The 21,715-nt window shown below is 44.7% G+C and overlaps 2 protein-coding genes across 14 annotated transcripts in view; both read right to left on the bottom strand.

Moving 5' to 3' along the window:
- LOC121645089 (discs large homolog 1-like protein) overlaps positions 1–9,982 on the bottom strand; it is a 117,346-nt gene extending 107,364 nt beyond the window's left edge. For 3 of the 13 annotated variants that reach the window (XM_041993422.1, XM_041993420.1, XM_041993421.1), the window contains exons 1-2: positions 9,075–9,973; positions 6,356–6,487 (exon numbers count right to left, since the gene is read on the bottom strand). In XM_041993422.1, the coding sequence (XP_041849356.1) occupies positions 6,356–6,487; positions 9,075–9,093 (151 nt within the window). In that variant the 5' untranslated portion in view covers positions 9,094–9,973. Of the gene's footprint in view, positions 1–6,355; positions 6,488–9,074 lie in introns of all 13 variants that reach the window. The other 10 variants (XM_041993414.1, XM_041993415.1, XM_041993416.1 and 7 more) reach the window with 8 other exon arrangements.
- The window catches only part of LOC121645098 (zinc finger protein 420-like), a 1,096,702-nt gene that overhangs the window by 648,787 nt on the left and 426,200 nt on the right, over positions 1–21,715 (bottom strand). The gene's annotated exons all lie outside the window — the stretch shown is intronic.

Genomic DNA, 21,715 nt, shown 5'->3' with positions numbered 1-21,715 from the left:
CCTCCCACCGTCCAAAGACATGCATGATAGGCTAATTTGTTATTCTAAATTCTCCCTAGGAGAGAGTGTGTGTGTGAATGGTTGTTTGTCTATCTGTGTTGTCAACAAACAAAAATACAAGATAATACAACTATGACACAAAATATAGCAACTTAAACATGCAGCACATTCAAATTAGAAGTTTTAACTGGAGGTTTATAAATAAAATGTTTAACCATCCGTTTATCTACTGATCTATGTATCTGGTCCATCCGTCTGTCCATCTGTGGAAAAGTAAAGTCGGCCCTCTCTGCTCAGCTGTCTAATGAAACCAGTATGACAGATTTCTATAAGCATTCATAAACTAAGCTGCCGGCTTAACTTTGAACCAGACGCTGCTGCGAGCTTCAGAACATGACATACGTTTTTTGAACACCATAACTCTTCATCTGTTTACGCTACTGACACAACACCAATGAGAAGCACGGGTATACGTCACATTACGGTACCGTAACTCGCTGCTAGTATACGGCCGGTTAACCGGCGTCTTGATTAAAAAACTAAACTAAGCTGATTTTAGACAAAGCAGGATGAGAATCTAACAGCTTCTAGATGGTGAGGAGAGAGAAATATTCACAACACACACAATAACTTCCATCCATGCACCTTCACTGCTTCATAATCCAGATTTCTGCCTATAATTTCTCTAAACTTTCATTCTTAGCTTTACTGTTTAGCTTCACCTGCAGCCTCCGCTACCGGGAGTTAAGGGTTAACATCTGGTTTCCGGGTGTAGCGTCAGGTCTGTAGATGGAACTATAAACATGTGTGGTATCCACAGAAAGTCCAGAATCTCAGCTACCAGCTCAGTAAAACCATTTCTATCACCACCAAACACAGTTAAAACAATAATTAAAGACCAGGTACACAAAGTCCGAAAAATATATAAACACAGATGTTTCCCCATGAACACGAACAAACGACTCCTCTACTGAAAGCTCACATCTCACAGATTCCACAGTTTCATCTCGCTGTGACCAAGATTCACCGAACCAGAGGCAGAAGAAGACCCGATTTATGCTTCACGCTTGGAAAACAGTCCGAAAATGTCTCACCGATGCTCAGAACGTCCACCCACCAGAATAAAATGGTAAATGGTCCGTATTTATATAGCACTTTACTGTACCTGGGATGATACCCAAAGCGCTTTACATTATACATCACATTCACCCACACATCCACACACTGATGGCGGAAGCTGCCATGCAAGGCGTTCAACAACAACCCATCAGGAGCAATTAGGGGTTCGGTGTCTTGCCCAAGGACACCTCGACATGAACTCAACTTGGCAGAGGATCGAACCGGCAACCCTCGGGTTACGAGACGACCGCTCTACCTTGCTGAGCCACGCCGCCACGTGGAGAAAACTACATTCAGTTTAAAAAGAAAGAAGGAGTTTCCCGTCTAAAAGTCACGATGTCCTGCCGTCTGCATGAGTTTGACGGACAAAGAGAAACGTCGGTTCTTCTTCTTTCTTAAGGTCCAGACGTGTTAATAAAGCTGCTCTGTCCTGATTCAGACGCACCGCTGCAGCAGGACCAGACCTGGAGGACGAGGCCTGGAGGACCAGACCTGGAGGACGAGGCCTGGAGGACGAGGCCTGGAGGACCAGACCTGGAGGACAAGGCCTGGAGGACGAGGCCTGGAGGACCAGACCTGGAGGACGAGGCCTGGAGGACCAGACCTGGATGACGAGGCCTGGAGGACGAGGCCTGGAGGACCAGACCTGGATGACGAGGCCTGGAGGACGAGGCCTGGAGGACCAGACCTGGAGGACGAGGCCTGGAGGACCAGACCTGGAGGACCAGACCTGGAGGACGAGGCCTGGAAGCCGCCTCGACATGAGCTTTCTCTGGTTCAGAGCCAGTAGCAAGAAGTCTGAGAAAAAACGCGTTAACGCGACATTAACACGCTAACGTGCCCAGCCCTAACTAATATACGATGGAGGATTTAAGAAGGTGTAGTTATGTTTGTTGGGGATAGTGTGTAGTACGCAGGTCGCCCGGTAGGCTGTCGGGAGGTAAAACACTGTTTCTTTGCTACGTTTTCACCATGAAAGTGTGTTTGTTCATTTTAATTTAACTGAAATCATTGATTCATTTTGGTTCATGTATTTTGGAGGGAAATAAAATGAAGCTATTTATTGGAAAGAGACGGAGGTGCGGATGAAAGTCGGGCGGGGTCGTGCTGACCACAGCTCACGTCGGAAGGAAGTCGGAAGGCCGATTCTCAGTTTGTTGGAGGATTTTTATGATGGACAGTCAGCTGGTTGGAATTCTTTTCTTTGACCAGGTGAGAAGTTTAGAGATCCAGGAGAAGAGGAAGATGCACCTCCCTCCCTCCAGAGGTTTACCCAGCCAGCTGGGACGGGAGGGGGGCCTCGTAGAGCGGATTACACCTCCCAGCTGGCCTGGGAGCAGCTGGGAAACTCCCTGGAGGATCGGGAAGAAGCTGCTGGAGACGTGGAGGCTCGGGCGTCCCTGAAGGGGTCACCACCAGATCACACCTCTGATTTGTTTATTCTTTTATCTCAAGGTAATGAAACATTTGATGTAAAAAAACATTCAAACATAAAAACTGTCCAGCAGGTAAAACCTGCAGCTTCCAGACGGCCTGAAATGGTCTGAATATGAAGAAAATGATGTGAAACACATGGAGGCTGGTTTATTAAAATAAAAACTAAAGGAAGGCCATCTGTCAGGGAGAAAGCAGGCCAGAGAAAGAATGAGAAGAAAAACAAACTGAAGCTGGCAGCTCTCTGTAAATCAGCTGTGATGGTGGAGGGTGGGGATTAGAGACTGGGGGTAATCATCGTGTCCTCGGAGGGATTACGCTCTGCTCGGCCTGCTGCAGACATCTCTTTTTGGGGGGTGGCAGATTGGAAACTGCATGGCTGAAATCCATTTTTACCACTAACATTTGGCCGCTGAGACGTCATGGTGAGCGTTACAAACACACCCGGGATGGTTCTGCACGCGCTCAGTTAAACCCAGGCCAAACCAAGGAGTTATTTAAGTCAGGAGTCACATTCAACTACAACCAGGAGCCAAATTTAGAAAAAGAAATCCCTCCCAAAAAAGCTACAAGTAAAAGTTTTTCTGTGTAATTCGGTGGGATTAAAGTCAAACATTCAAAATGAAAACATGAAGCAGAAGATGCACGGCAGCCGTGTTCAAGCTGAGAAGAAGCAGAATTATTTATCCTGAATCCAACTTTCAGCAGCTCTTCATTAGACTCCATCACATCCAGTAATTATTTGATTAAAGTGAGTCTTCTTTCACCGGAGTTCAGCCACCAGGAAGCTCATTAAACCAGGACACGTCGGGATTCCTTCTGCCTCCAACAGAAACTTCTCTAATCAGCTGCAGCGGATTCCATCTGCTGACGGAGACCACGGAAAACACGGAGCCGAAGAGCTGACATCAGCTGATCTGACCTCGAATTAAAAAACAATCTGGAGTTTAAAGCAAATAGTTTTTCTAAATTAAAGATGAGTTTCCACCGTCACATGAACCCAGGAGAAAATCCAGAATTCTGAGTTCTGGGATACAATCCGAGTTCTCCGTGTCCCAGATGAAAATCACATGTTTACGTCACCACGTGCAGCAAAAAGTGATGAAATAATTCTGCTCGCTCATCATTTGTTCCCATTTCGTTAGTTTCATGTGTGAAAACCAGCAAAGACCTGAACCAGGACTGAGAGATGCATCTGGACCCTCAGCTGATCCATCTACTGTTGGCCGAAGCCTCACCAGAAACGGTCTCCATGGAAACGTGGCTGTCAAGAAGCCAGAAAAGGCTGAGGTAGGTCACATGACCCAAGAACTGGAGCAAAGAACTGGTCTGACGGAGGGACGGACCCTCCCCAGAACCCGGACCTCGACGGGTCTGACGGAGGGACGGACCCTCCCCAGAACCCGGACCTCGACGGGTCTGACGGAGGGACGGACCCTCCCCAGAACCCGGACCTCGACGGGTCTGACCTCGACGGGTCTGACGGCGGGACGGACCCTCCCCAGAACCATCATCACATCATCATCATCTGGACAGAGAACGGAGGGGCGTGGAAGTGCTGGGAACAGGAATGGGAACGTTACAAGGTGGGAAAAGGTTTAATGAAACAACATTTTCTGTGAAATGATGGAGGTCGGAGTTTTAATGGATAAAATTCAGGTTGTTCTGCCTGCAACGAAAATAAAAAAACAAAGAAAAAAAATGAAAGGAAATGTAGGAATCGTTGTTTTTCCTCCTTTGTTCCGGCTCAGCTCATCCTGGTTCAGTCTTAATCTACTGAAACATTCTCTGTTTGCTTTGTTTACGTGATTCGGTTGGAACAAAGAAATTCTGATTAATCCCAACAGCAACCAGAGGAAAACTGGAGCCATGATCCAGACTTCAGGAAGCCTGAACCAAAAACCCTTCAAGTCCTGAAGCTTTCCTCCGTGTTTGGTGTGAAATCCTCAGAGTTCAGCGAAGACTCACACTTCACCCCCGTATTTGTTACCGAACTGTACTGAAGTCATTATTTTCCATCAGATGGAGTCAAAGTCGAATCTGTTTCCATTCATTTCTCTGTGAAACTGGGTGGTTAAAACCAACCGTTCTTCAGTCTGCTGAGACGAGCTGCTCCCTGCATGCTGAGCAGCTCGTCCAGGCCAGTTAAAGAATCAGGTGACCTCTGGACTAACATGTTAAAGAAAGAGGAGCCGGCGGCCCGATTCCTTCTGTTTGGTGAATCTTAACGACTTCCTTCTCTCAACATTCAGACAATAACTTCTGAGTCTTTCATTCAGTCCTGGGAAACTCAAACAGGTCGGACGACATTCCTGCTGCTCGGATCCGTTAACCCTGCCACCGCCTCCAGCACCGTTAGCTGGCAGCGAGGCACCACCCGAAGCCTGCGGGGTCAACTCTGACTCACCCCGCCTCACAAAGAGACGTGTTTTACTGCTTCCTGATCCCATAACCCTTTCCCTCACTCATGGGGTCGGCTTTAAAAGGACCGGTTCCAGCTGATGGAAACTACCTGTGTCCAATCACGTGACTTTTCTCACGTCTCACGTAGCGGACCAAGAAACCGGCTGGTCCTCACTGGGAACGGTTCCCACGTCCTTCACCAGCAGATCACAACAAACAGCCACAAACTTAACGAGCTCTCACTCGACTGCGATGGATGAAGCAAACATGCTGCAGCCATGATGTTCGTCTCAGGAGCAACCAGCACTCACTGGTAAAAGATGTGCCATCCCCCCACATATTAAATACAACTCACATCAAATCTGGATGAAATGCGTGGAAATAAATCCGTCTTTCTACAAAGACCGATGTCTACTGATGCGTTTACAAAGGCCGAAGTCTCCACTTCACACTTCAGCTTCAGCAACAACAAATATTTGACTTCCAGTTATTTGTGTCATGTGGAACGACAGCCAGCGACGCTCAGCCGTCACCAAAAGACCTTTTACCTCCAACTGTCCGTTCATCAGCTGTCAGAGCAGTGAAATCAGGAAGCCTGGCATGTCCACGACTTCACAGCTGCTCAGTTATTGTCGTCTTTCTGGCCACGCGGCTCACATCTCACGTCTATCAGCACGCTTGACAGATTACAAGTCAGATGGCGTTCACATCAAAGACGGGCACGCGTCACGGCTGACAGACCTGAGCGATGCCATCAAAACAAAAAGCACGTGGCCACATGCAGGCCCGCTTCTCTGCAGCTTCTCAAGCTTCTCTGCAGCTTCTCTGCAGCTTCTCAAGCTTCTCTGCAGCTTCTCAAGCTTCTCTGCAGCTTCTCTGCAGCTTCTCAAGCTTCTCTGCAGCTTCTCTGCAGCTTCTCAAGCTTCTCTGCAGCTTCTCAAGCTTCTCTGCATCCAGACGGAGCACCAGCGGACAGAGGACGCCGCTCAGGGAAAAAACGAACTTACAACGTTAACACAAAGATCTGTTGCTCCAAGAATAAATCCCTCATGTTAAAATCTTATATTTCATTTTTTATGACTTTTTCTTCTGGTTATAAATAATAACTCATGTTATAGAAATGCCATAAACCAAAGAAAGTGTGAAGAAAAGCTGGACGTTGTGAGGAAAGTTTCCGCCTTGTTGGGAGATTTACAGATCAATGGGAAAATGACGGGTGTAGCAGCAGATGTAGTTCAGACGGAGCTCTGCAGCAGAGTGTAACAGTGTGACGGAGAATACGGAGAATTCATCTCAGTGCTGGGAAGGCTGCTGGACGTTTGCCATCACTACTGGTGGCCTGGTCGAGCCCACACCAGCGGCGTTCACAAACAGCTCTGAAGCCCCGGCGGGAGCGTACCTATGAGAGCCTGGAAGAGGTTGCTCTGGAAGATGTCGATGACCCTCTGGATGGAGTGCCGGAGCTGCCGGTCCTCGGCGTGGTTCAGCTTGGCTCGGTATTCCTCCAGCAGCAGCAGAGCTCGCTGTGCATCTGGATGACAGGAAGAGGAAGCAGAGGTGAGTTCGTGATACGACGGATCTGAGACACGATGCAGCTGCAGCCAAGTCCAAACACTGAGCTGCTCCCAGATTCCAGATATAAACACATTTACAGCTGAGCAGGTTCTGTGCAGCACAAATAAAGTTGGTGGACTTAAAAGCAGCTTTTCTGCTGGAGCCAGTATAACGGTCTGCACCAGGCCCGGCGGAGGGAAGCAGGTCACCGCTCTCCAACCGGACATCAAACTTTCATCTCTGCTGAATCTGACGTTCAACTACACTGAAATAAGTAATGAATTCCGATTTAAGTCTATTTAATGACTCAAATAATCCTTTATGACGTTTACGAGCGCGAGCTGGAGCTACAGGGACGTGGTCATGGCTCGCCACTAGATTCAACACGTGAATGTGGGGTCATGTGGTCCAGAAACAGTCCGGTGTCTCAGTTTAACAAGAAACCGTGCAAATCGTTTCTACAGTTAGTCATACAAAACATTCAGAAGCTAAAGATGGTTTTTACTGAGAAATGATATAATTACTTTCTGTTAGTGCAGCAAGACGTCAATCCAGGATAAAACTTCTGAATTTAAGGAAAAATATCCAATATTTTTATTAAAAATAATATTTACAATATAAAAGAGACAATAAAAACCTCCAAGGACGAGATGTTTGGAAATTTTTGGATAAGAAGTAGAATAAAACCACAGTTTCCATCAATCTTTCAGTGAATCTCAGCTTCATAAAGCACAAGACAAGGTGCTTCCGCTTGTTTAGAGCTGATCAATCAATCAATCAATCAATCAGAAAGTCAGTCAGTCGCTCTACTGGACACCCGGAGTCATCAGCACATTTTCTACAATTCTGAGAGAGAAGATTCTGCATGTTTGTGAAACATGTGAAAGATGTTCCACATGTCTGTAGAGACGTGGAACGTACGCGAACACATGTTTCGTTAAGATGCTAAACACGTTCCACGTATTCTGTTTTATATCGAATACGTTCCACAACCTGTTCGGCTTGTTTAGAGCCGATCGTTCAGCAGAAAACACAGAACATGTGGAGCAAGTTTCACTTATCTCACAAAAATACTGAATAAAACGTGTCTGCCGTCATTTTTAAATCCACTTATGTGTGAGCAAAACTGTAGAAAATGTGACAATAACTCAGAGTTCTCCAATAACGAACGAACGAACGAACGAACGAACGAACGAACGAACGACTGAACGAACGAACGAACGAACGAATGAATGAATGAATGAATGAACGAACGAACGAACGAATGAATGAATGACTGAATGAATCTAAGCGACGGCACATGTCAGGTTATTTTAAGTTAACAAGAAGTCAAGCGAATAAAAAAAAAGTTTGGACGAACACAACTTGAACCTAAAGCAATTTACTTTATTTCTGGGGTTGGAACTTTAGGGAAACTTAAAGAAAGTGGCAGATCCAGCCTGAAACAAGCATTCAAGAAGTCTAGAGTCCGTACAGAAACCACAACGGGAACCACCAGCATCTTATGATCACAGGGTGAAATCTAAAAATAGCTCCTAACGTTGAAATATGGCATTTAATGTGGAGAAGCCAGAATAAAACCTGCTCCTGTGTCGCTCAGACCTGGTTCCTACTGAAGCAGCAGACTGAGAGGTTCTGGTGGTCTGTGGACCCAGAGGAGACCTGATCCTGAGACACTGATCTCCCTTCACTTCTCATCCGTCACTGAACCAATAAAAGTTTGGAACTTTTAACAGTTTTAGGCCAAATATTCATCTGAAATGTTTGGTTTTTACGTCCACTTCTCATGTTTCACCATAAAAAACAGATATTTACAGCTTTCACTTTGAGCTCTGAAAACTTAAAATTAAGTTAAATATTTTTTTCTATTTATGTATTTACAGACCAAACAATCAACTGATGATCAGTTAAGACTATTTTTCTTGTACAATAGAGCTCACTGCTTTATTTGTTAGAATCAGTAAATATTCAACGGGAAACAAATATTTTAACATACCTGTATTTTTAAGAGAAAAGGCACATTGTTGTGGGTCCTGTCAGTGGTTTTTGGTGGTTTTATAAGTTTTATAAGATACTCTGGGAGTCCAGATATAAAATCCCAGCATAATTAGGTTGCTGTTTTTAACCACTTCTGGCTCAAGTTTTCCAAACATAACATGTGAAGTAATGAAGTTTATTAACATCTAAAGTTTATAAGAGTATTTATAAAAAATTTACAGTTTGCCTTTTTCAGGTATCGCGTGCTCCCTGACGACCCTGTAAATATTTTATTGATATCAGAGTTTATTTTTAGTTCAGACAAGGTGCCCCAAATACAACTTGGTTAGCAGCCGCGGCTAACGGCTAGCCCTACTTTAACTCACTTCACCTGTCCGGTTCGGCCCGGCTCAGAACGGCTAAACTGGGCCGTGTGGACCGCTTTTAATCATATCCGTGTTGGTGTGTGTCCGTGTTGGTGTAATTGTGGCGTTTCTTTGCACGAGGCTGCAGTTTGAGTTTCCCCCAGCAGGCAGCGGCTAGCCCAGCTAGCTTGCTAGTTACTACGTGAAGTGAAAGCTGCTTACCTTTCTTTCTGACTGGCATGGTCGGGTCTGGCTCGGCTCGGTATGGAGCTAAATCTGTGTTAGCCGCATACACTCCTCCTCACACAGGACGGGGTTTTATTATTCCTCTGGTTAAATCCGCTGTCACCGCTCCAAGTCTGGGCAGAAGAAGAAAATCCCTCCACGACGACACCAAGTTCCCGTCCGAGCCGAACAAACCCGCAAACTAAACTGTCAGGAAAACCGACCCGTCCAAAGACTGCGACCACACCAACCCTCCGCGGGAACTGGCGCACAAACACACGGGAGTCCCGCTTCAAACTAACACTGCATGAAGAGATCAGGAGCCAACAAGAAGCTGCGACTCTCCGAGCTGGACTTCCCCGCCAGAGAGGCTCCCTGCGCCGGCGTGCAGCGCGCAGGCTGACCGCAGTGGCTGGTGGAAAAGTGGGAATCTAGCTTTCACCAGCTGGGACCTGCTGTGTGCCAAACTCCAGTAAATATATATATAACAGCAAGTTTGCGTGCAGGCGGAGCCCAGACGGTGCATGCACGAGCCGCTGCTGCTGCGCGGCGGCGGCGGTGAAGGGAAGATCCGCTCCGGAGCTCTGCTGGTTGATCCAAAAAAAAACTTCAAAGTCCAGCCTGGTGGCACACCTAAACCGGAACCCAGCCCAGACTGGTTTATCCCGCACTGGTCCACTCACTTCTGCGATAGTCCCAGCGCAGCCTGCTTTGTGCATTCGTGTCAAACTTCTCTGAGTGTAAATCCCTCCTCTCTTTCTCCTCTGCTTCCTCTCTTTTCCTCTCCTCCTCCTCTTCTTTCCTCTCCTCCTCCTCCTCTTTTCTCTGCACCTCCCAGGTCTGCAATTTCCAAACTTTCCTCCAAAATGGCGTCTTACAGAACTGGGAAAGTGAACCATGTGATTTCCAAAAGCCTACCCCTCCAACCTGCCGCCCAATCATGCAGCTCACCTACAGCCGAGGAAGAGGAGGAGGAGGAGGAGGGTCAGGGCGCGGGGAGGAAAAGTTTTGGATTAAAGGAAAGAGGGTGAAAGTGTGAGAAGGAGCTGGAGGGAGGGAATGTTGAAGAGGGAAAATCCTGGGTGCAGAAGGAAGGAGGAGAAGGAGAGATGAAGAGTCAAACCAGTTTATTTTATCCATTTTAATTATTCTTTTCACATGAAGTAAGAAACCTTCATCAGCTGCTGTAGAAGCCTCTCTGGCAGCAGATTGACAGTTTCCAGTAATCTCGAATTAGCCTCTTCAAGCTTTGTAATCCTGGATTTGGACAGTTTATCCCATTCTTCCAGAGAGATCCTCTCCAACTCTGTCAGGTTGGATGGACGAAGCTTTAAACCTTCATCTGCTCGTCTCTACAGACGTCCTGTCAGACTGAAGTCTGGACTTTGGCTGGACAGTACCAGGCTTGTCCTGAAAGGAGCTGGAAGGCGAACCATCTCAGTCTCAGGTCTCTGCAGTCCCAGCAGGCTTTCTTTAAGGACCTCTGTGAGAAGATTCCCCACAGCATGATGCTGCCACCACTGTGCTTCATTGTCATTTTCTCAGAGTGCCTTCGATCCAGTAGCTCTTATGATTCATAAAGTGCTGCTAAGATCATCTTCTTTGCAGAGGATGCCCAAAGTTCTGTTGCAACCATGTTTGCTGTGCAGGTGAACGAGAGTCCAGTGAGATCTGAGTTGGATGTCCAAAAGGTTCCCCTCAGACAACCTAGTGGATTCTCCCTCCTTTAACGAGGGTCCTTCATGATGAACCAGCAGAAAAAGTCCTGCTGGTTCAAAACTGTCCTTTAGAAGCTGAATGATTTCCATGAAATTCTGATGTGTCATTCTTGAACGACTCGGCTCTAAGAGCCGATTCTTTGTAGCAAATGAGAAGAACTGATTCCTTTCTAAGAGAGCTGAATCTTTAGAAGAGGCGGGACTTTACTTTGATCGGTGCACTGTGCAGTCAATTCCACACGAGTAAAGACCAGGATCATCCCACTATGTAAAGAAGGAAAAGTCTTTTAGAAGCCGGGGAGTGTAGTGGTTCAGGCTGGGGACGTATCAGGTGTCCTTCATAAATACGGCCCCATTTTAGTCTTAAATGCTGAGGTGGAATTTAGTCCTGCTCTCAAACTTAAGAATACGTTATTTATCATCTTTCTCAAGTGTAAAGGCTGCTACATTCTCCGCCAGAACTTTTTTCTTGTTCTTGAGGCCACAAGAACAAAATGATGTTATTTTGCTCTCGCGGACATGAATGGGAACAGTTTTTGTTCATGTTAACAACACGTGGGATTTAATGACAGACACCACCGCGTTCAAAGCCCCGCCCTGCCACAGACAGTTTCTCTTTAAAAATTAAACAACCTGATCAGCTGTTCATTACACATAAAAACACAGACACCCCGCAGTTCTTCACGCACCATCGCAGACGAAGCTCCTCGTGGAGGATGAAATGAACGGACCAATGCAAACTTCTTTCTTATTCTTGCAGCCTCGAGAGTAACAAGCTCAAGAATCACTACTCCAAATATTTAAGAGACCTCCAGAGGTGTCCTAAGAGGTCTCACAAGGGCCACAATCCAGCAGGTTTTCCATGTCTGCTCTAAATTACCTGACTCAAATTAATGAGTCGTTGCACTTCATAGGCTGTTTGATTCATTTCATTTGAGTCAGGTGAGTTAGAGCAGAAGGTTTCAGACGCATTTGGTTGGTTAGCAATTTCCTCCCATGCGTTTCTTTTATCACAGCTTGTGTTTCCTAAATTAAAATTGTATAATTAGAATTTTTTGAGTGAAACTAAATGATGAGCCGTTTTGGGAACCAAAAGAGTCGACTCTTCTAAGAGAACCGAGTCAAAAGAGTCGAATCTTTGAAAAGAGCTGAACTTCCCATCACTAGTTCAGACCTTTCCATCTAGTCCTCATTACTCGTTACTGTTACTTTCTTGTAATCTTTTAACCCTTAAATTTTCTTAATTTCTGCCTAAAAAAGGTTTTTATGGACAAAAAACTTGTGAACAAACTATTTTATTTTTACTGGACACTTGATGAGGGAATAGACTTCAAAAATAAATTGCATTTGTGACTGGTCTGAAAGGACTCTCCCTTAGAAATAGGGTGAGAAGCTCGGAGATCCGGGAGGGGATCAGAGTAGAGCCGCTGCTCCTCCACATCGAGAGGAGCCAGATGAGGTGGCTCGGGCATCTGGTTAGGATGCTTCCTGGATGCCTCCCTGGTGAGGTGTTCCAGGCACGTCCCACCGGAAAGAGGCCCAGAGGAAGACCCAGGACACGCTGGACAGACTACATCTCGCGGCTGGCCTGGGAACACCTCGGGATCCCTTCGGATGAGCTGGTGAATGTGGCCGGGGAGAGGGAAGTCTGGGTTTTCCTGCTGAGGCAGCTGCCCCCACAACCCGATGGATAAGCAGAAGAAAATGGATGGATGGATGGACTGGTCTGAAAGTTTTTACTGAATCTACAGTAGCCTGGAATGGTAAACATCATTCACATCTCAGGAGCTTTCCGATGATGGATAACCTGGAATGGAGACTGAGTAAAATACATATTTAGTACCAACGGGTTAAAGTCGTCTTCATCAGTAGTTCTCCAGCTTGGTGAAGGTCTTTCAAAGTTCTTCCTTTGATCATTTCGTGCATTTCCAGTTCTTGTACATAACCACTTTCAGAGAAGAAGACTGTGTTTTTATTTGTTGGGATGAAGGAATGAAGTGTGTGTTTGTTATATGTGCAACATGTGATGAGGTTACAGAGTCATCTCCAGTTTATTGGTTGTAAGTGTGGGACACCTCGTTGATTCATCAACAATAAAACACTGAAGCAGAAATACAGACCTTTGTCTCTGTAAACCAGCAGCTTGATCTGAGACTTCATCCTGAAAACGGACTGGAAATCAGAGGAAGACGTGAAGATGGAAAACAGAAAGGAAATGATGAACTGCTCCACAATAAGAAGGTTCATGTTCATCATGTCTAGAGACAAAAGCTCAGTGTTCCCAGTGTCAGAAATGTTGTTTCTGAGGAGAAATGTAAACTTTTTTATCCCCCCAGTTTAACACCGTCCATAACGCCACACACACTGATCACCTGCAGCAATAAAAGCGTTGAAGTTCACACTAAAACACACTTTCAGTTTTATTTTGTGAAGATTAGGGTCTAAACTTGGAGAAAAGGTTTATTAGTGTGTTTTCTAACAGTAGAAGGTTAAATCTTTTTTCGGCCCGGTCTCGTGTCGAGATGAGGCAGAAAACAAACAGCTGCATCGTTTCACATCTTTCTTCTCCAGATGTGACACAGTTCCTGCTCAATAATACAGAATCATTGTAATCAGAGGCCTTGGTTTATTAACGGTGGGCTCGGAGGTCGAGCTGAGCATCTTTCTGAAGTACAAATGTGTGCGGTGGTCACCATGAAGATGAAACACCCTCCTCTTCCTCTTTGTCTCGTTGTCTCTCATGTGCTGATGCAAAGCACTCGAAGCTCTGGCCCAGATTAAAGAGAGCAGCTCCTGTGAAAAGAGGAAGCCTTTATTTTTAGACGGTCATGTTTAATGAATGGCCTCCCCTCCAGTCTCACGCCATCCGCCGCTGACGGAGCAGCATCAGACCCGCTGGGGTGTCAAACTCCGGTCCTCCAGGGGCCCTATCCTGCAGGTTTGTTGTTTCCCTGCTCCAACTCACCTGATTCAGATCAAATGGATCCAACAACTTATCCACAGGGACCCGTTAATTTAAAATCAGGTGTGTTGGAGCAGGGAAACAACACATGACACCTGTGTTTTTACACGGTAAACAAAGCCTGTAACATTAAACCAGGAAAGGACCGTATGTTCTGTGATTACATGTGTGACAGTTTTATGATGATATTCTTCGTTTTAGTGCAGCAGTGAAAAAAACATTTAATTTAAATCCGTGAAAGAATTAAACTTCTTGTTGTTTCCCCACACAGCTGGACCAGTCCAGCGTCAGCAGGTCGTTTATACTTGTTGTCTTTTAAACATTTGTTGTTGCTTTGTTTTCTTTTTCAGTGTCAGAGCTGCAGCTTGAGTTTGTCCCTCCAGCCTTCAGAGAAAAAGCCAGTTTTCACCACCCTGAACTGGAATGGATGGATGAAGATGTACAATCCCAGTTCCCAAAAACGTTGATAGTACAATCTAAAAACAAAAAAACTAAAACATAATTAAATCATTTGGAAATCTTGTAAATTTATATTTTATTCCCTATGAAACTTAACATGAAAACTCTGATGTTTTGTTCTTATCTGAAGGCTCATGGTTGAACCCGCCCCCTCTTCTTCTTCTTCTTCTTCTTCTTCTTCTTCTTCTTCTTCTTCTTCTTCTTCTTCTTCTTCTTCTTCTTCTTCTTTTTCTTCCTCTTCTTCTTCTTCTGGGTCTGGGAGGTGAGGAAACCAGTCAACGGAGTTTTTTACTTTCTCATTCTGCATTGTGTTTTTATTCGTCCCAACTTTTTTGGAAGGGACTCTGCAGAATTTTCACATTTTTTGTTAAGTTTGGTTTATTTTTCTTTTAATTGTTAAGAAAATATAAAGCTGTTACCAATATGTTGTTAACAACTTGTAACAAGTCAAAGAGGAGACTTCTACCCAGCCCGTAATCACTCATCAATCCAACGAATAATTGGTTATAAATTCAGCCGTTTCCTCCAGGCATCACCACACTGGATCAACTGCCTCCATCTAACCCCGTCTTCTTCATCCTCAGCTCACTTCATGTCCCCTGTCTCATCCATAAATCTCCTCTTCAGTCTTCTTCTACGTCTCCTACCTGGTTTCAACCTCAGCATCCTTCCGCTGCTGTGTTCACCAGGTCCTCTGTCTTGTCTGAACCACCTTAGTCTGGCCTCTCTGACTTGCTGTCCATCTGATGGACGTGTCCATCACTGTCTCTCACAAAGAGAGTCTCAACCTTTTAGTCTCTGCTGCCTCCAGCTCTGCCTCTCTGGTCTCACCACCATGTTCTACACCTTTCCTCTTCTTCTAGATACTCTTTATTTCTTCATTTCTACTCCCTGTATCCTCATTTACACATATATTCAAATAAGGCTTCTACAGTCATTTATTCTACAGTCTTGCTGTGGCTGATCTCCATCCCTCTCCTTCCAGGACATGCCTCCACCTCTCTGGCTTTCCTTCCGCCTGTTGTCATCTACAAACATCATAGTCGGTGGAGAATCCCATCTAACCTGATCTACCAGCCTGTCTGCTGCCAAAGAGAACACGAAGAGGCTCAGAGCTGACCCTTGATGTAGTCCCACCTCCACCTTCAGGACACCTCATCCCTACACCTCTCACAGACGTCCTGCATCCCATGACTCCATGTTCTAACAGGGTTAAAAATTCCAGCTTTTATAAGTGAAGAAATTTGTTACACTTGCTGTATTTTTCATTCCTTATGGTTTAAAGTCTCATGTATACGTTAACCTGACAGTATTTGTACTTCTATCCACACTTTTTCCGCAGTAACTAGAAAGTGAGTCAGACTTTTTTCTTTTTCTCCTTTCAGCTGAGTTTCGTACTGGCTGGGAGCTGAGGCTGCAAAGCTGCACTGGAATACTAAAAATCCAGCTGCCACATATCACACAGCTGTCTGAATATTGCATGAATGTGATGCACGACTGAACAAGGAGAAAACTGCATCTGACACAAAGGTGTGTTTAAAGAATTTGTTTAAATTCTTCCCACATGTGCCTGATTTTATGGCCAATCTGCACCCTGAAAGAAACATCACGGATCCTTCAGACCTGCAGAAGTTCAGACCTGCAGAGGTTCAGGTCTGCAGAGATTCTGGTCTACAGCGGTTCAGGTCTACAGCGGTTCAGGTCTACAGAGGTTCAGGTCTGCAGAGGTTCAGGTCTACAGAGGTTCAGGTCTGCAGAGGTTCAGGTCTACAGAGGTTCAGGTCTACAGCGGTTCAGGTCTGCAGAGGTTCAGGTCTACAGAGGTTCAGGTCTGCAGAGGTTCTGGTCTGCAGAGGTTCAGGTCTACAGAGGTTCAGGTCTGCAGAGGTTCTGGTCTGCAGAGGTTCAGGTCTGCAGAGGTTCAGGTCTGCAGAGGTTCAGGTCTGCAGAGGTTCAGACCTGCAGAGGTTCAGGTCTACAGCGGTTCAGGTCTACAGAGGTTCAGGTCTGCAGAGGTTCAGGTCTGCAGAGATTCAGGTCTGCAGAGGTTCAGGTCTGCAGAGATTCAGACCTGCAGAGGTTCAGACCTGCAGAGGTTCAGGTCTTCAGAGATTCAGACCCGCAGAGGTTCAGGTCTGCAGCGGTTCAGGTCTACAGCGGTTCAGGTCTACAGGCGGCTGCGTGCCAAACAGCAGGGTTTATCGTCCATCTGGTCCGTGTGAACTGAGCCTTTACGCTGCTGTCTGATGCTGTAAAGTGATTACTGCACATGTCATGTCAGTTTTTATCCGATCTGGACAACATGCTCATAATTAATCTTGGCATAAATCTGGATTTTGGCAGCCACACACACACACACACACACACACACACACACACACACACACACACACGCTGAAATTGAAACAAACATAGTGATACACTGCCACACATGAAGCTTAATCACTCAGACACACACAGTGTGTCTCCGTCACCTCAGAGGACTTCGCTCTGACTTACATCCAGCCTGCAGCCTGAATTGTGATTGTTTAAATTTCAGGGATTTGCTTTTTTTCCCCCAAAGTGTCCTCATAGAAATAGTATTACATACACACTCACACAAACACGTCATGTGGCGCAGATACTGATTATAAACACCAACATCCAGTCTGGCTCTGACTTGCATCATTATGGCATCACATTTACTGAAAACACTGAAATATGTTAGTTCACTTTAGAAAAGACTCACTGGAGAAAAGAAGGGTTTGATGGAAGTAATGAAAGCACCGAGTCTTCATCAGAACTGAAGACGAGTGATGAAGCTGGGTAAAAAATGTCTTTCCTCTAGGCTTCACCACGTTGAAGAAGATGACATAAACTGGGCTTCTACGAAGAATTTAGGCCATAACAGAGAGAAACAGCCAGTCACGGTTTGTTTAGCAGCAACACAATAAAAACACCAACATGTCTACGTACAGGAGCAAAAACAATGAAGGTGTCAGGATCCATGGTAGGATGCAAGAAGGAAGGACCCACACACAGGATTACAAGGCCAAAGGAAACACAGGATAGATGGCGATCTAACATAAAATAAATTAAAAAAAGAAGTAGTATTTATATTGAGAGAGCTGCAGATAGTTTTAGATGTTGGGAATTAAACTGATGGATATTTTTCTCACTCAAAACTTAAATCTTTCCTGGAAAACTCATGAGCATCTCTGATGTCACACAGTTATTTTTAAGCTATGTGAAACTGTGAAAACACTCTCTCAGTTATCTTGTGCATCACTTTGTTCACCTGAAGCACACGAACCTGCAGAACAACATGACTGATTACGAGAAATTTAACATAATTAGTGCATGAACATTATTAGTGTGGATAGTTTTGCAGCGCCTCTGGGACGTCTTCATGGCGTTTCATCCTCGCTGCACAGTGACAAACACTCGTGCTTCAACAGTTGGAAACAGATTGGTAAACTGTTGTTTACAGAAATACAATGTGACCTGCAGATTGGCCTTTTACCTGTTTGAGAGGTCAAATCCTGTGCATTGCCCCTAGTGGTGACCTCCGGTATTGAGCGCTTTGGCTGCAGCAAGTGCGGTGCAGAACGTTGACATGCACATTTACGTATACAGCAAGTATATCCCAACCCTAACGCCCATTTACGCTCACTGCAGAAGACGAATACGCAGACACATTTTCATCAGTCTCCTGCATCATAAGTTGGTCTGTTTCCGGGGGGCTTACAGATCTGTGGCTCAACGCAGCAAACAGAGCAATACCACTGGAAACGGCGAGGGTGGTGTTGAGCACTGTAGCTGGCATGAGACCAGCAAATGTAGCAAACCAGAGAAGAAGAGGAACAGGAAGAAGAAGAAGATGACGAGGAGGACTGTAGAAATGGCGAGGGCTTTAGAAGAAAGGCTGTGAGTGTGTCGGTGTGTCAGGTGGTTGGAAACAACTTTATAGTGGTCCATTACCGCCACCAACCGGCGTCTGAAACTAACGTCAGACCGCGGAAGTGAACTCCGAACTCAGCACTGCCCACCAGTGGCTGAACTGACTTCATTACCATGGCAACGTAAAAGGAAGTGTGAAGGTGGAGACGTATGTAAACGTTTGAAACGGACGTCCCTGTTACGTACGTACATAAAAGGGCCTTAATGTAACACCTAATTAATGCAGCAGAAGGTAACGCAACACAAATCAAAATCACTTGTAAATGTCTGGAAACACAATGTTGATCCCAGAATACAACAAAGCCTTTGACGTGTCAACTTGAAAATTCACATGGATTTGTTCACATGTTCTTACTGGGAACGACTGGCACCAGCTTTTATCTCTTTATTTTTACTGGTTGGTTGGACTCAGGCAGCGGTTTACTGTAAATCAACTTTCTGATTTTTATTTATTTTTGGTGAAATTCTTCTAATTATTTACCATGCAAGAAGACCATCACTGTAAATGAGACTTTTGTTGTCAGTGAGAAAACTGAATAAATGAATAAACTGATGGCAGGACGTTCGGAGGCGATTTGCTGCAGCTGCAGTGTGTTTGGTGCCTGGTGCCAAATAAACCTGCATAATGAAAGAAGCGAACTTCCCATCACTAGCGTGAAGATGTGGAAACTACAAAATAAACATGTAGTTTATTAAAAAAAAAAAGTGGATTTTTTTCTATAGAAACTCTGATTTGGTAGAATTTCTACGTCACTACTCTGACATGCTCAGCCAATCAGAGATGGAGGTGGGTTTAAATCACTATGAGCTGAGACAGCAGCCTGAACACCCACACACTGAATCAGCTGTGTTGGTGCACAATGCACCGCCTCATCTGAGCCACACTGGAACAACAGTGTGTGTGTGTGTGTGTGCGCGCTAACTTTTCTTGGCTAACAGAGGATCTTGTTGAGACGGAGTGTGTGTTGTTAAACAGTCAGCTGACCACCCCGCCAGCATGTTGCAGCTTCAACAACGAAGCGTTTCTTCTGGCTGACGACACAAGTGACCATCAGAATCACACTGTTGTTCCTCTGCCGGCCTGTCTCCATCTTCCTCCCTCCGCCCGCTCCGTCCTGAAGACCAGCTGCGTTACTTCACCTCATCACCACCTGAACGTCGCCATGTCACACACAGCGGAGACAGCTGGAAACAGCCAGGGTTTGCTGGCTGATTGTCATCCGTCAGGGCAGGATAAAGAGGATTTACACTACAATGGTTGTGATGTCATCCTCTGCTCGTTCTGTGTGTGGTGGAGGTTAAAGGTCACCAGCCAGCGTGTAAAACGATGATGAAACTCTCGGTAAATCCTCTGGATCTCTGCAGGATTCTCACATCAGCCTTTGATATCATGAATCACAGAGCAGATGAAGTCGCTTTGGAGAGAAGCGTCTGCTAAATGACTGTGGAATAGAATAGAATAGAATAGAATAGAATAGAATAGAATAGAAGCAGGTTTGCGGCTTTGCACTCAGATCCAGGTTGTAGGAAGGATGATTTAAGCTGCACACGGGAACGTGATGGAGGGAGAAGAGCTGAGCTTATAGAAATGTGAACGTTCACGGTGAGTAATGACGTACAAAGATGATGTCATTTCCAGGGGGCGACGTGATGTATGAAAGTCTCTGAGGGGCAAAGATGGACACAGGATCTCCAGTTAGTCACCAAATGTGTGTAAAATAAAACCATTTAAAAACAATGTTCCTCAAATAAAGATGGGAAGGGATTTGTTTATTTCTCCTTTAACAGCTCAGAATATTGTGAAAGCATTTAAGTAGAAGCAAGTAGAGGCTCTTTGCTTTTGTCTTTATTGTTGATAAATCGACATACGAGCTCTCCCTCAGGGACAGGAGTTTCAGAAAAAGAAACGGGACGCCATCGTCTTCACAGTGAATCATCTTTGATGGAACGCGTCAGCTTCGTGATTTGGCCAATCACCATGCGCTTATTATACCCGCTCTGGTGGCTCTAACATGGCGGGTTAGCCATGTCGGGTTTAGCCTTAGCAAAGGTTTACGCTCATGAAAAGGAGTCCTGGCCCAGCCAATAATATTTGGACAGTTAAAGTATATTTCTGTAGCGTAGCTTGATTCAGGGCTGAGGTGCAGGCATAGATGTACCTGGTTAAAGATGGAGGTCAAGGCTGAGGTTAAAGGTCATCGCAGCTTCCTGATGTCACAGTATTTTAAAAGATCAACAAAGCAGGTTTTCCAGATGAGACATGTAATTTTATCAGCACGTGTTCTTCATCAACATGCTTTTCAATCTGAAGTTTTCTCTTCTGTTTTCCTCTCAGGGACCACCAGAGTGCTTCATTTACATGTTAAAAAACACTAAATCTGAAATCTGAACCCCCAAACGTCACTGAGGTGGTTTATTTTCTCACATCTATGTTTGCAGGTATGACCAATGTTCAGCGAGGGGAGATAAAGTCTTACAGACCGGACGATATCTGAGATGTGACTCTGATCAGAAGGTCTGAAACTTATTTCCATAAACCAGAAGAGAAATCTGATGAACAACCAGGAACATAAATGTCTGAGGAATGAAAACTTAAAAGCAAACAAAGGAAGACAGAAACAAAACTCTTAAATAAACTTATTGAAAAGAAACGATCACGTGTGCAGCAAAAGAAAAGTGAAACAAAAACCCAGAAAAAGACGAGGTTGTTTCACCAGAGAGGATCATAAAAGCATCACACACAGCTAATACATGACAGGACACATAAATATAATAATACTAAACTCATCAAAACCAGAAACTCTAAGAAAAGTCCTGAAGTCTTGTGGAGCCTCTCAGCTGTTTAGCCTCAGCTGCTGGTGACACCTAGTGTTCAAATGAGGTCAAAACCCAGATTAAATATTAATACTGAATTACTTCAGCCTGCAAACGTACACAAACAGCAGGAAAACCGTCTTTAACTAAGAAAAGGGAAGAAATATTCAGGAAACAAACTGATCCATGCAGTCAGAGTTTTTTAGCTCTGATGGAGCTGGACTTCTCAAACCAAACACGTTTATCAGAGTCTGGTTTTAGTCCTGGATGAATGAGATATCTTCATAAATAAACACAAAAATAAAGGTAATATGAGACGTTTATATTAAGTCCTTGTTGATCATTTATGTTGGAAACTCAAGGATCCTAATAATTTGGAAATGACCCGATAACCTTCCCAGATTGATGGCAGCAACAGCTGCTTCTTTAACATCATTGCTGATGTCTTTCCTCCTTGGCATTATGTTAAAACACCTGAAAACTTACTAGAATGGCTGGTGGTGGTATTAGCATTTACTAGAAGATTAAACTAAAAACATGTTCATTTTTTAAAAAAAGTTTATTTTTCCCAAATTTTATTGATTTCCAGTTATTTCATTATAAATTATGTAATTAAATTTAACCACAAATCATTAAAGTCTGATTCAACACACGTCGCTAGCTTATGTAATATTTTTATAATTCACATTTTATCTCTTTTAATAATTAGTTATTAAACAGTCCCCATGATAAACAACATGCCGTGA

This window comes from Melanotaenia boesemani, chromosome 8 (assembly GCF_017639745.1).
Source record: "Melanotaenia boesemani isolate fMelBoe1 chromosome 8, fMelBoe1.pri, whole genome shotgun sequence".
Classification (NCBI taxonomy): Eukaryota; Metazoa; Chordata; class Actinopteri; order Atheriniformes; family Melanotaeniidae; genus Melanotaenia; species Melanotaenia boesemani.
This window is presented reverse-complemented; position numbering and strand designations above follow the sequence as displayed.